The sequence below is a fragment of the Berghia stephanieae genome, chromosome 1 (assembly GCF_034508935.2).
Source record: "Berghia stephanieae isolate SIO BIC M18660-M18661 chromosome 1, UCSD_Bste_1.3, whole genome shotgun sequence".
Classification (NCBI taxonomy): Eukaryota; Metazoa; Mollusca; class Gastropoda; order Nudibranchia; family Aeolidiidae; genus Berghia; species Berghia stephanieae.
Window position 1 is genome coordinate 136,650,581 of NC_088360.1, and position 12,475 is coordinate 136,663,055.

Sequence of the window (12,475 nt, forward strand, 5' to 3'; positions counted from 1 at the left end):
AATATCTCAGGAAGATTCTTAAAAGAACGTGCTCATGAAATCGCACCAATACTTACAGTTATTTGTCGTGCTTCGCTTTCTCAGGGAAGGATTCCGTGTCAATGGAAAAAGGCATTTGTCGCACCGTAATACAAGACAGGAGATAAAACAAAAGCTGAGAACGGTCGTCCTGTCTCTTACTGCATATGCATCAAACTAATGGAGCATATGTGACCCATCGTCTCAAAACGGTATTATGTCGGAACGAACCATATATGCTTAAAAGCCGAATTAAATGTTAAAGTGTTCGAAAATATAAAGTGTTGGCATTAACACCCTACAATAATGTATCCACTTTCCTCAATAAAACATACAAACTCAACACAAGTCTGATATTTCTGGCTATAAATTCAATTTTCAACATCTTAACCATCCCGACTTAATACCGTTTTGCGGCGAAGGGTCACATATTTTACACAGTCACGGCAGTACCCACTTTGAAACAAACAACTTGCTCTCTCATTATCAACACTGTTTTAGAAAGAAACGTCCATGTGAGAAACAGCTCATAAATCCCCTTCAAGACTTGTCAAAGAGTTTGAATAATGGCAAACAAATTGATTGCATTCTCTTAGACTTTTCAAAGGAATTTAGCAAAGTTCCCCACGAGCTCCAACTCAACAAATTATGCTGTTATTATGGTATCCAAGGAAACATTCCCCAGCAGATGGAACAGCTGGAGAAAGTGAAAAACAGAGCAGGTAGGTTTGGTTGTAACAACTACAGGACTGAAAACATCAGTGAGATGCGCGAGAGCCTAAACTTGCAGCCATTACGTGAGCGAAGCACTATACAAAAAGCGAAAGTCCTCTTTAAGGCCCGTCATGGACTGACATTTTTATTATTCCAAACAAAACAAAACAGCAGTCATACCAGGTCCCGCATTCAGGAGTTAATGTATCTGAGCTCGTTTTTTCTAAGCACCACACGATTATGGAATTCTCCGCCTAAAATATTTTAAAAAATTATTAACGGAATTGAATTTCGACAGAGAAATAGATAAAATCAAAATATAAGCCTAGCATTTGTTTTCATCATACCCACAGTCGCGATTATCTTCGAGTTGTGACTTTATGACAAGACAATAAGACAAGACCGGTCTGAAAAAGATCCTCGATGGCCAGGATTATGCTGTGGAGCGTGTAACACCTGGCGTTCCCCAAGGAACAGTTATAGGGCCTTTACTGTTTTTAATATACCTTCCTGACATGGTAACCTCGAATGCTAATATTGTTCGCTGATGACTGCCTTCTGTTTAGAACAATCGATAATAAATCAGATGCAATCCAAGTACAGCGATATCAAAATAATCTTCAAAATCGGGAAAAGAGGTGGCTCATGGACTTTAATCCAGCAAACGGCGAGGTACTAAGAAAATCCAATAAATGTAATCCACTGATATCCGACTACACCATTCATGATTCAAATCTTGCTACAGTTAAATCTTCAAAATATCTTGGTCTAACATTAACATCAAATCTCTCTTGGAACGAATATATTGATAACATTTCTAAAAAGGCAAACAACATCAATGCTCTCATAAGAAGGAACCTAGGTAAAAAAACAAAAAACAAAAAAAAACAAACAACAAATGAAATAAAAGAAACCTGTCACAAAACGCTAATACGACCCATCGTTGAGTATGCCTCGATAATTTGGAACCCCGTGAAATAGAGAAATAAGGAAAAAATTGAAATGGTGCAGCGGAAGGCAGCTCGCATGGTCACTGGTGATTACAGCAGAACAACCACAAGCGTAATTGGCATTGTTAAGAACTTGGGTGGACAACACTCGAGAAAAGAAGAAAAAGAGTTAAAGTAAAAATGCTTTTTTAAGATGCTCGAAGGCCTGGTAGAAGTTAAAAGAAGAAGAAGAAGAAGAAGAAGAAGAAGAAGAAGAAGAAGAAGAAGAAGATGGTGGTGGTGGTGATGATGATAATGATGATGATGGTGACGATGCTGCTGATGGTGATTGTTGTGGTGGTAATGATGATGATAGTGATGGTGGTGGTGAAAACGAGTCTAAATTATGCTATTTATTATAATTTTACAAAGAAACATTCCATATTGCATTTATTCAGGTGTTGGTCTTTTGATTTCAGAATTGTTGAATGAATGTGCTATGCTAGCTTAATTGATTACCCCTCAATTCGGATTTGCAATCATGGCGGGTCTTGCTCAAAATTTGGAGCTTGACCAATCTGAACTTGATGCGATTCCTATCGAAATTAAAGAAAAAGTAGACTCTGTTTTGACATCGAAATTGGCAGAACTTGATAATACCAAATCGAAATTTGAAAAGCTCCGAGTAAATTCAGGTACATGAAAAATATTTATGTTACCACTCCCACTCACCACAAATCCTACTTTCACTTTCAGACCCGACTCGGACGGACTTTTCTTCATTTCCTGAATATATTTACATGTAAAACAAAAACGGCAGTTTTATACTCATAGCATTTGTGGAACATAACCTATCGTGTTGGTATTTATTGATGAGAATAAACTCCTCCCTGTTCAGTCGAATAGTTTCAGTTTCCATCTCTCGTCACCTCCCCCCTCACTCAGCAGACCACACATCAGGATTCACTAGTCGGCTCTTCTCGTGTTCAAATTCAAGTTCATGTCACGATCAAGCTCAATTTCCAATAATTGATAAATAAATTGTAACTATGATAATCAATGGTAGTGTTGATGGTACCGCCACCGCATCATGCCTAACATCATTTTAATGAGAATAATCGAGAAAAATGAACCAACTTAAGAAGACTTAACTTAAACTTTTACTTTTACTTTTGGCTGTCATTATTCCCAGACGCCTGTCTGGGGATACTGAAAATTCGTTATCCCCAGACAGGTGTCTGGGGATAACCAATTTTTGTTATCCCTAGACAGGTGTCTAGGGATAAAGAAAATTTGTTATCCCCAGACGCATGTAGCAAGTGGGCAGAAAGATTTTATGCAAAATGCCAAACTAGGCGTGAAAAATACCAAATATTCTGGAAAAAATACTAGTGATTGTGTCCCAAAACAGTTAATACATCAAGTGATATTTAACACAAGATGAAAGTAAATAGTGATCAAATGTCAAATCCAGCTCTTTAAAAAAAATATTTTAAAGCAAATGGATCAATGAAATTTCTTTTGTTACTTTGATCTGAAAACGTCAAACTGGCAATTCGACTTTTTATTTTCAACCAGGAAGAAAGTTGTTAATCATCAAATCTGTTCATAGTCCACCAACCATTTAAATTTTCACTACCTACCTACCTGTTAACTTTATTGATATTCTCATGTTTCTATAATTTGCTCATTCTGGCCACAATTTTGGGGATGACCGGGAATTATTTTTTAATTCGCGGATGAATTCCTAGGCCATGGCGTTTTTCGCCCCAAAGCCCAAAACCCAAAACCGACACCTGTTATTTTGCTGTCTTCTTCGCACAAGATAATATAATTTAGTATCACACGTCCACAAAACTAGATCCAACAACATATTTTTATTCGAATCAGAGATGAAAATAACTACCAAAACAAGGAAGCAAAAATGGTGGAAATATGTTTAGCTCATATATGAATTTAAGATATTCCGATAGCGGTGTGGATAGACAGCTCAGTGGGTTAGGCCACCTTTCATTTTACTCCTTTTAGCTGCACAGATTCGAACCAGTCGCGATCCCCCCCCCCTCACTTACACACACTTTTTTTTTTTTAAAACTTTTTCTTTCTTTCTTCCCAATTGATGTTCATTGTTTTCACTTTTGTACCGAGTTCCGAGCAAGAGTTTTTTTAGTCAGTTGAATTTTTTATTTCTCCGATAATATTATTTCATTATTTAATTTGGTCTAGATCTATTATTGTTTTTGTTTTTGTTTTGGTCAAATGATAATATTATTATTAATAATAATAATAATAATAATAATAATAATTGTAAAAATTGTTATTATTATTACTATTACCATCATAATCATTATTATATTATTATCAATAATAATATTATTTTTATTATTAATACTCTTATTATCATACTATTCTTATTATATATTATTATTATTATTATTATTATTATTATTATTATTATTATTATTATATCTATCCTCTATCTGACCATTTGGTCGCTCTCTGAATATTTCTGTTTGTTTGCTTTTTAATTATTTATTCTTTTTAGACACTATTTGAGATCGGAGTGGGGACGAATATATTTGCTAGAAACTAGAAAAAAAAAACCAAGAGAGAGAGAGAGAGAGAGTTTAATATTTTTAAAAAAAGAGGTGGGGGGAGGATGGATGGGACATTTATCCCTTTCAACGTTCTGTAAAAAGAAAACGGAATAAAAAAAAAAAAAAGTGACGTTACCAGGATTCGAACCCACAACGTCGATTCTGGTCAAACTTCCAGGGCAGACGACTAAACCATTCGGCCATGACACCCACTTCGAAGTCGACGCATATTGTGTATATGTAGTAACAACTGATTTTAATGTTGGTTAATTTTATGTTTTTATAGATATTTTATTAACTTTCCTTATTTCTATGTGCATTTGGAAACATTCCATATTCTGGAATGTGGATAATTGTTTAAAAGAGCCGAGTTTCAAATATGCGTCTGGGGATAATGAAAATTCGTTATCCCCAGACAGGTGTCTGGGGATAACGAATTTTTAGTATCCCCAGACAGGTGTCTGGGGATAATCACAGCGTTTACTTTTACTTACGTCTGCTGAGGATGATTCGTTTTGAGTAGTTAAGGTTGTTAGTTAAAGTGTTAAACTTTATTAGACTATGACTATGTAGGCGCTCAGAGGAAAAGTAAAGCTCAAACGGGTGAAAAGATTTTATATCAACATTTTATTTAATTAATATGGCGTTATTTCCACAGTTCTGATACTGATATCATGTAATATAATGTAGTAGTATAGACAATAGATTTGACCATGGTATGGATTCATGTCAATGAAGCCGAGTACCTGCAAAATGGTTGTATTTTATGCTTTTTTTATTTCATTTAAAATAGCAAAGAATTAAAAAAAAGAAGGCATCTAAAGTAATTCTATTTCATTAGAATTAGACTGAAGGTTTCTCTAGACATTTTCTATTTTTGCCAATAACTTCGATAACCCTACTCTCATTTTAATTGTCAGTCAGGAGTCTTCGTTTAGACCTGATTCCGGGTCTTCACATTAAAAACACATAAATGTCATTAATAACATTTTTATACACATACATACATTAATAACACCCTTGTTTTTACGTCACACTTTTATTTACATTTATAAAGAGTATGTTTCAGATTAGATTTAAAACATTAAAGAGGGTTTACATCTCTTGGGAAAGTAGTTCGAATCCAGTGTTACCTGATATTAATTTTTTTATGCTAAAGGGCATTTAAAAATGCCTGGGAAAAGTCTGGAATTTGTCATTGGAAATGCCAAATTGACCACTGTTCAAAACTTGATTTTTTTTTTAAAGTGGGGGGGAAGGAAGGGGGGAGGGGGACAAAGCATAAAGATGTTTCGTGTTTTATTTCATTTTGTGTTCTATTTCTCAGAACAACAATACTTTGACTTGGAGAAACAACTGATCTCATGCAATAGTGCACTTGATACAGAGCGATCTCAAAGAGAAAAGCTGCAAGAAAGATTAACAGAGATTGGTGAGTATTTCTCTGTCTCCCAAAGAAGTATTTTTATTGAAATTTGAAATACATTTAATATCGGACTTGACAAAAGTATGGAACAAAATTCATTTGCTGAACTTTTAAATACAGAAAAAGAAAAAAAATTGTTTTGCAAGTTACATTTCAGTTTCAACCCCTTCTTCATTCAAAAACAAAATTTTTTTTTTTTTTTTTTTTTTTGGTCATTGGCTGAAAAAGGGTTTATATGCCCAAAATGCTCATTCTTATTCCTATTCCCTATTTTTATCTTTTTAAAATGTTGCTATATATATTTTTGTTCAGTATTTTTATTAGTCCACAGCTTCAGATAGCTTTATATTTAATTTATCAAAGTGCATTATGGGGAGCAGTATTGTGTTCCTTTTTGACAATAGTCTTGAGAATTTTTTAATGATGTATTTTACTTATGTGTGGACTGGCCGATGGTCTAGTGATAATTCACTCACTGTGATTTGGGGATTGGTGGTTTGAATCCTGGTGAGTGTATTGGGATTTAGTCATGTAAGCACTGTTGTCACTTATTGCATTGGGTGGAGGTCTATATTCTGTAATGCTTTAAGTTTAAGTACAAAACCAATAAAAAGCTGTCTGAAGCTGCAGACTGTAAAAGTATTAAAAAAAAATAGAATATAATCGTTTCTGAAAAAGATCAAAATATCAAACAAGTAACCATTAAAGCAAGAGAAATGGTACTATGTCCAGATTTCATAAAATTCAGAGAGACAGGAGTAATTTCTGATTGCATATCTCGTGATCAATGGTGTGGAAAATTTAAGTCCACAAATTTTTAGTACTTGATTTGAGATAATAAAACAAGTTTGTATATTTGTTTTAGATTACTTTGCCTTTTTTAAAAAACATGATTGATATAAATGCATAGCAATTAATTCCAAGACTTACCTTAATTTTTTAAAATCAATCTCTCCATCAGAATCGAAATATACAGAAACTTCAAAGAAGTTACAAGAGTTGCAAGAAAAACGAGATTCATTTGCAGCATCTGAGGTAAGAAAAATTTATGATTTTCATTTGTTACAATTTTTTAAAAACACCTGGACCATTAAAAGTTAGCTTCAAAATTGGATATTATTTATTATATTAAAGACACATGTTTCTGTTTAAAAGCCACTGTATTCATTTTAATAGACATTCAAAGTGCTTGCACAAAATCATTATGTATGCAGCATTGTTGGTATTCATATTGATTTTTATCACTGTATCATTGTTAGTTTTTCTTTTGGGGGTTTTTTGTTGTTATTTTTTTCTGATATTAAAATAAGACTGATTTGATCAAAGTCAGAATGGAAATGGTAGTTGCTATAAATAGATAAAAATTAACATGGTTAATATACGTATAGAGGGTGTCTGACTCTCATAATGCCAGGGTAGGATTTTTTTTTTTTTAGCTCATATTAAAGCCCAACCTTCCCCTATCACGGTAACCAATAGAAACTAACTACAATCCCGTTATTGGATGGGAATGGTCATGTGATCCAAACACATATGGCAAGTATTATAGCAGAAGCTGCACTGATTTTTATAATTTTTCTCAAAATCACCTCTCTCAAACATTACAAAAAATAAGAGTCAGACACCCTCAATATGGGTTCTCTTTATATTTTATAACCTTAATAGATCTGTTATCTATTTAAAAATATTCAATTAATATTTATGATCACATTTCTCTTCTTGTCGACAGCTTGACTACCAGAGCACGATTCAACATCTTGAAAATGAAAAGAGAGATTTATCTATTTTATCAAACAAAAGGAGTAAAGAGATTGAGCAGCTTAATGGTAAGTCATGGAAGGTGTCCTACATTTTGTACAAAAATATAAAGTGTTTGGACATATTGCAAATACTGTTTGAAAATGTGCATTGAATACGCTGCATAGATTAGCACAACATTGAAAATATTGTCTCATGAGATCATGTCACTTTGTTATATCACCTGCATTTTAAAATTTATTATTATTATTATCTTTCTTCTACTGTCAACATATAAGCCTAAATTTTTATTGAAGTCAAATATAAAAAAAAGTCAAGTGTTTTAAAGCATTTGCGTGTAAAATAGGCTTCATTTTTTTTTTTTTTGACATCATTACTGGAATGTGGTGTTATAGATTAGTTAGGGGCATACATTTTACAGATGAAACTGCATTAAAAAAAGTGGAGCACTGCTGAAAAATCGACATTTATAAATGATGTTAGAACAATTAACAACCGCTGTTATAATGTAAATTGTTTACATTGGAGAAATATAACTTAAATGATTTTTTCATCCAAATCAGATTACAGTGTGATTCTGCTCCCCTTTGGTTTTTGAGATATTTTGATTTTCTGTCAATAATAAATAGACACGCTTTGTACGTCTTATTTTAAAAATTTTAATCAAACCATTAAAAAAAAAAAAAAAAAAAGGAATATATATATATAGTAGATGATAAAGAAATTCGGGTCATTGTTATGTGTCCAGTGTTACTATTTAAAAAAAATTTTTTTTTTAAATTTTAATTTCAAGATGAAGTCAATGCGATGCATAAGAAACTGTCGGCTGCCAACCAGGAAAAGTGTGAGGCTCAAGCCCGCCTTGGTGAACAACAATCAGATCTTGTATCAAAAGAGGTTAGTGCTATCACTATCACAATTTTAATTAAGGAGTTTCATTATTTTTTGAGTCGTGCTACTCTTCTTCTAACTGAATTTGTGAAGCATTTATTCTTCTGTTTTTTTTTTTTGGTTTGTTTTCTCAGTGCTTTGAGCCAAGAAGTCAGTTTTCAGAAGAGCAATAGCTGGGTGGGGTTCCTGACCTCCCATAGTGGGCAGGGAGGTACATACTGAGTCTTCTATCCCCTTATATCTGTTTTCCAACATGCTTTCTGTCTTTGTCTTGGAATGGGATTACTTGGTTTTGTCCTGGTCCTGGCTGAGAGGGAAACAGTCAAATGCATAGTTAATGTTTTGGGAAATTATATTTATTTTCCTTGTAAATCATCTCTCTGTTATGTATTATTATATTTGTTATTTTAAATGTATAATGTAAGCATTTGAGTGTGTTCCTCTTTGTTGGATTTGGTGCTTATGTCCGGATGAGACTTATAGGTGATCTCAAATTAAGTACATTGGTGGTATGCTCTTGGAATCTACATCTGATCCCTATTTGTTCCCAGTTCCCCTTTGTCTAACTTTCTCTTGGGTGCTTTAATTGTAATTCTAGAACTTTTTACTATCCCATTTTCTTCCTTTTTACTGGCGCTGATATAACCTAAATGTGTTGCAAGCGCCGTAAAACCCTTAAAAACAAAAACAGAAGAGCAATAGTAATATTGATTTGATAGTTATACTTCTATTGTATGTTTTTCGTTATAAATGGAAATGTTTTGGCATTGGACAGAAAAATGCAATAGAACTTTTTCAATTTATTAACTGTTTTACAAATGATCTAAACTCTAGAACGCATAAAGACTGAAATTCATAATAAATTTATCATGATATTTTTACTTTATCTTTAGTATTTATTTTTTTTTCTCTTTTCAATTCATGGATTTTATTAAATTGAAATCATTGGTCTCTGTGGCAAATTTAAGTTTTAAGTTGATGGAAAATGACTATTATTGGAACCACTTGAATATTATTATTACAGAAGATAGTCCTTAAAAGGAAATAGAAATTCCAAGTTGAGTCATGTATGTATGGGTTTATTATATAAACTTTTTTTCAGTTCAGAGAAAAACGATTAGAAAAAGAAAAAGAGCAGCTGGAGAAGCAGATTGAATGGTTTAACCGACAACTGACAGAAAAGACCAATTTGTTAAGCTCAGTCAGGACAGAAAAGGTATGGTACACGTTTTTTGTAATATTACAAATTTAAAGCTGGAATTTATATTGTTTGCTCATTTTATTGTCTTAGATGGTTTAAAACTGGCTTTATTGCTTGCACTGCCTATAGAAATTCTGGTTTGGAAGATCTGTGTGAAATTGCAATGATGTATAATATTTTGAAAGATACCTAAAAAAAAAACAAGGCATATGATTTTATTATGTGTTTGTAGAGTTCAATGTTTTCAAATGGAGTTGTAACAATTTCAGGCTTTAATCTAAGTAGACTTTCAGAGCCATTACGTCCATGGAGCCGGAGTTTATCCCAGTTTCTATAATTTAAAATGGACAACAGCAATTGCTTACTATCCTTTAGATTGAATGCTCGTCTACTGCAAAGTACTGTCCACCAGATCTAGCAGAACCAGCTACCCAATCACTGCTGGGTGGACAAACAATAGGAGAGGGGGGGGGGGGGGGGGGAATCAGACAAAAAATCTCTGGACCCCAAAGTAAAATCACTTTCATTAAATGGTTTGCAAAGATGTGAATTCATTTACAGATTATGGAATATTTAATTTCCTGCCACAAGCCATGTGTAACATTTGAGAAAGTATTTTGCTATTTTTTCCCTCTGCAGACCAATAACTTGTTGTCAGTCCAATCCCAACTTGATGAGAAGACAGAGGAACTCCTTCATCTTCAATCTGTGGTAGATTCAATGAAGAGTGCTGCTGAGGAACAAAGTAAACGCACAGAATCTCTGATTGAAAAGTTGAAAGATGTAAGTTTGTATTAAAGATAATCTTATGCTTATTGAAGAACATTTTTATTTACAACTGTTTGTCACTGTGAAGGTCCTGGGTTCGAGACACATTACAGGTACTTTCGTTTAGTTTTTTTCCTTTGGCAAAATCAATAATCCCCAATTTACTCACTTTGGACATCATGGGTGATTCCTGTTGAAGTCAGACGTTTGTTTACTGGATTATCTATATTCCTTCATGGAATGCTTAAGTGATAGCATATAATAATGTCAGGCCAAAGTGTGTGTGATTAAATACTTTGTTTTAGAGAAATTAAATGTTGAAGTAAAAACTGAAACTTTCAACCTTGTAGGGTATTCATGGTTTGCCCCAGATTTCTCCATAGATGCTTGTGAAGCTCAACTTCAGTGTTATAATTTTCAAAAGGCATTTCAACTATCACTGCAGATGTTTCAATCCTTTTCAGAAAAGTGTGTGGAGCAGGCACTTATGTTGATAATAACAGAAAATGAAGAGAGTAGAAAAGTGCCAGAAGACTATAGAGAATAAAAGCTTTTTTTGCGGCAATTGGGGCTTGAACCCACGACCTTACTGATATGACAACTCCTTGATAAAGTGACTTCTGTATTTTACCCAAAAAAAAAATCCTTTAACTTTTTTTTGTTTTTGTTTTTGGTACTTCAAAGTTGATTCATACTTTGAATGAAAATTTAATCCATGTGTGTAGTTTTATTATGGTCGAGACAGATGTCATGGAATTCTGCTAATCAGACCTTGTCTATTTGTGTTATTTATTTTTGTTGAAGGAACGAGAGAATCAAACACAACTGGAGGAACAATTCAGACAAGAACTTGCTGTCCAGAAGAGACTGATTGATCTTTTCAAGGTAAATATTAAAATTAAAAAGGAAATAAAATGAATCAAAGAAATTAAGGAAATAATAGCATCTGTGATGTGCTCTGAAAAAACATGACAAAAGACGTGTTGCTTCAAACGAGTCAACAGCCCGTGTACGGGTCAACAGCCCGTGTACTGATGGAACTCTCTCATCCAGATTATTACAGATTATTTCAAAATAAATTAAACATTTTTTAATGTCTATTAATACCTGGCAAAGAGCTACAAAATATTTTCAATAAAAACCTACAATTTCAATTTTCATTTTTTCCTGTGTTGTATTGCCATTTCCTCATATCTTTTCCGTAAGGAAATGTCTCCTCTATGGCTTTTTTTTACGGTCAGGAGAGTGAAATGAAGTGTTTGACATTTGATCATTTTATTTTTATTTTTTTAACTGCATCATTTAATGATTGACAAATTATCTCTAAGACACTCAACGTCTGCTTTCAATCCGTCATTGATGCTATGCATTTAGGTGAAATAATCACAACATCCACCAACTGGATATAACGTACCTACACACAAAACTATATATGTAACCTGACCGTTTATAGCCTGATGTATAGAGGTTGGTGATAACTAATCATTTAGATGGATGTCTAAAAACACTAAGAAAGAGCTGAGTGACTTCAATTTCATTCCATCTATATGCAAATTTTACTCTCTACACTTTTCTGTAAAAAATTCGTCATTTAGAATATAATATGTTGACGTTGTCAACTTACTGTCATACAATTCTACATTTAGGCTTCATCAGAAGACAATGATGCCAAGGTGGTAGAACTGACTGGTGCTGTGGAAGAACTGAGGAAACTTTTGAAAGACGCATCATCTTGTAAGTATTGATATTACGTGATGCATTTCACTCTCTAAATCAATCAAAAGACTTGGATGCATCTCCATTTTCTGATCCTCTTGGGAATGAGTTTGAAATTTTCATTCCAATGCAAGATTTCAAGAACCCTCCAATGACCTCACTTATATTATTTCTAATTAAACGTATTCTTTTTTTTTTTTCCTTTTTTTTTTTACAACGGTTGCTTCTCAAATTTAATGATTTGACATTAAAGAATTATTATTGAGGAAATGATATCATTATGCATCAAAATCTATTTCTAGTTAAACCTGATGCGTTTCAGAGAAGAAAAAAATCTTGAATTGATGCATGTGCTTTTTACAAAGGATAATTGGGACTCTTCTTAATATTTTTGCTATTACATTATTTTGAATTTTGGTTTTCCCTACAACGTGAAAGGGTATGATAATTGATGATC

At 33.2% G+C, this 12,475-nt stretch overlaps 1 protein-coding gene across 1 annotated transcript in view; it reads left to right on the top strand.

The window, feature by feature from the left end:
* The first annotated feature begins 2,144 nt into the window (after positions 1-2,144).
* LOC144963297 (nucleoprotein TPR-like) overlaps positions 2,145-12,475 on the top strand; it is a 75,706-nt gene continuing 65,375 nt past the window's right edge. The window contains exons 1-9 of the mRNA XM_078897199.1: positions 2,145-2,356; positions 5,586-5,690; positions 6,646-6,719; positions 7,414-7,510; positions 8,236-8,339; positions 9,436-9,549; positions 10,174-10,317; positions 11,107-11,187; positions 11,949-12,036. Of these exons, the coding sequence (XP_078753325.1) occupies positions 2,203-2,356; positions 5,586-5,690; positions 6,646-6,719; positions 7,414-7,510; positions 8,236-8,339; positions 9,436-9,549; positions 10,174-10,317; positions 11,107-11,187; positions 11,949-12,036 (961 nt within the window). The 5' untranslated portion in view covers positions 2,145-2,202. The remainder of the gene's footprint in view (positions 2,357-5,585; positions 5,691-6,645; positions 6,720-7,413; positions 7,511-8,235; positions 8,340-9,435; positions 9,550-10,173; positions 10,318-11,106; positions 11,188-11,948; positions 12,037-12,475) is intronic.